This window comes from Octopus bimaculoides, chromosome 6 (assembly GCF_001194135.2).
Source record: "Octopus bimaculoides isolate UCB-OBI-ISO-001 chromosome 6, ASM119413v2, whole genome shotgun sequence".
NCBI classification, from domain to species: domain Eukaryota; kingdom Metazoa; phylum Mollusca; class Cephalopoda; order Octopoda; family Octopodidae; genus Octopus; species Octopus bimaculoides.
In genome coordinates, this window is record NC_068986.1 from 94999657 (window position 1) to 95001765 (window position 2109).

Here is a 2109-nt window from a genome sequence, read left to right on the forward strand (position 1 = left end):
TACTTGCCATGCAGAGGTTTCTGTTCCCATCTGCTAGCTAATTTTTCATGTGCTTTTGTCTTTGCAATTAATTTTATTTTCTTTGCAGCAGCAGTTGGCGCACTTCCTTCAACCTGATCAAGTTGGTGGATATCTAAGAGTTCGGTAGCGAATTTTTTTGCTCTCTTTCAGAATAGAGTGAAGTCTTTTCGGTCTTTCATGTTTTTCAACAAGTTTCAGCATCCAATCGTTGGTTTTATTATTATTATTATTATTATTATTATTATTATTATTATTATTATTATGATCATCATCATTGTCATTATTATTATTATTGGTAAGGCGGCGAGTTGGCAGACTCATTAGTGCGCTGAACGAAATACTTAGCGGTTTTTCGCCCGTTGCTAAGTTGTGAGTTCAAATTCCACTGAGGTTGACTTCGCCTTTCATCCTTTCGGGGTCGATTAATTAAATACCTGTGAAACACTGGGGACGATGTGATCGACATGTCCCCTTCCCCAGAATTTCAGGCTTTGTACCAATATTAGAAATGATTATTATTATTATTATTATTGATAAACTTACTGAACACAGGCAGGTAATTATTTGGACACAGTAGAATAGAATAAGGTAGAGACCTCAGGTAACGCGTCAGTACTTCTGCTATGTCGTAAGGTGTGTATCTTGCCTGTTTGATGTAATGAGATGCTGTGAAGCTACCTGAAGAGGAAACAGAAAGACATTAATGAAGAAATAGACACATTATTGTGATTAGGATATATTAGTTATAAGCTGTTAGATAATTTATCAGCAAAGCCTGACGATGATAAACTGATCAGAAATCAGGTGCTTCGGTAAATATACTGTTTCGACAAAACGCATGAGTTTACTCCCGAGGTTCGATCCCAGAAAACCTATGTTTGGTTTCAAATCCGAGCGGGTAACAGATATAAGTATCAACCAAATAGTGGAATCAATACAACTCACCTTTCGCATCAATTTGTATCAGCATTTTTATATATTTTCTGGGGTTTTTTTTTTATTAGTTGACCAAACAGTAAAATACAGCGACAATGCCCATTTTCAGTACTTCTGTGACTGGCGAGAGAAAGGGAACAAGTGATTTTCAACACGTGGAATCCACTACAGGAATCCAAGAGTTAAAGGTGCTGTTGAATCGCACCATTCCAAAAATAATAACAATCCTGCCGACAGACTTCCACACAGCCTAACAAATTTCATTTACAAGGCCTTCATCGACCCAAAGCATATTCTAGAAGACAGTAGCTGATGATACCACGCAATGGGATTCGAACCCGAAAACCCGTAGTTCTGAAATTAATTTCTTAACCACACAGTCATGCCTAATTTGTAGGATGCAAACAGTGTGTTCAAACCTTAGCAATACCTATCTTTTACTTGCTTCAGTGAAACAAATCGACCTCAGGACTTTTGTTTTTATAATCTGGTACTTTTGCTGAAGTTCTAAGTTACCAAGACGTAAATAAACTTAACACCGGCTGTCAAGCGATGAGAGGGGCAGATACAAGCACACACACATACAGAGAGAGAGAGAGAGGCACACACACATGTATGTATGTGTGTATGTATACGATGGGCTACTTTTAGTTTTCAGCTACTTTATCGACTCAAACAAACCCGCGGGTTACAGTGGAAGACACTCGCCCAATGTGCCACGTAGTGGAACTGAAACTGAAACCATATGGTTGGGAAATAAACTTCTTACCAGACAGCCAAGGCTGCCAATAAGTTAAACTTTTAAGGCAGCGAGCTAACAGAAACGTTAGCACGCCGGGCGAAATGCTTAGCGGTATTTCGCCTGTCTTTACGTTCTGAGTTCAAATTCCGCTGAGGTTTACTTTGCCTTTCATCCTTTCGGAATAAATAAATTAAGTACCAGCCGCGTACTAGGGTCGATCTAATCGACTGGTCCCTAACTCCAAACCTTAACCCCCAAAATTTCGGGCCTTGTGCCTAGAGTAGAAAAGAATAAGTTACAATATTTGATCTTTCGATATAACAGTCGGGCATCTTAATGTCATTCAAATTCAGGGACCACCTGGGTGACCTGTTTCATTAACTGTTGAATATTAGTTTGCTATGATAAGA

General features: G+C 38.8%; 1 protein-coding gene across 3 annotated transcripts in view; it reads right to left on the minus strand.

The window, feature by feature from the left end:
- LOC106883921 (breakpoint cluster region protein) overlaps positions 1 to 2109 on the minus strand; it is a 22811-nt gene that overhangs the window by 2215 nt on the left and 18487 nt on the right. For 2 of the 3 annotated variants that reach the window (XM_014935062.2, XM_014935061.2), the window contains exon 10: positions 565 to 699. In XM_014935062.2, coding sequence (XP_014790548.1) covers positions 565 to 699 — 135 coding nt within the window. Of the gene's footprint in view, positions 1 to 564; positions 700 to 966; positions 1078 to 2109 lie in introns of those variants that run through there. The other variant, XR_008264448.1, reaches the window with a different exon arrangement.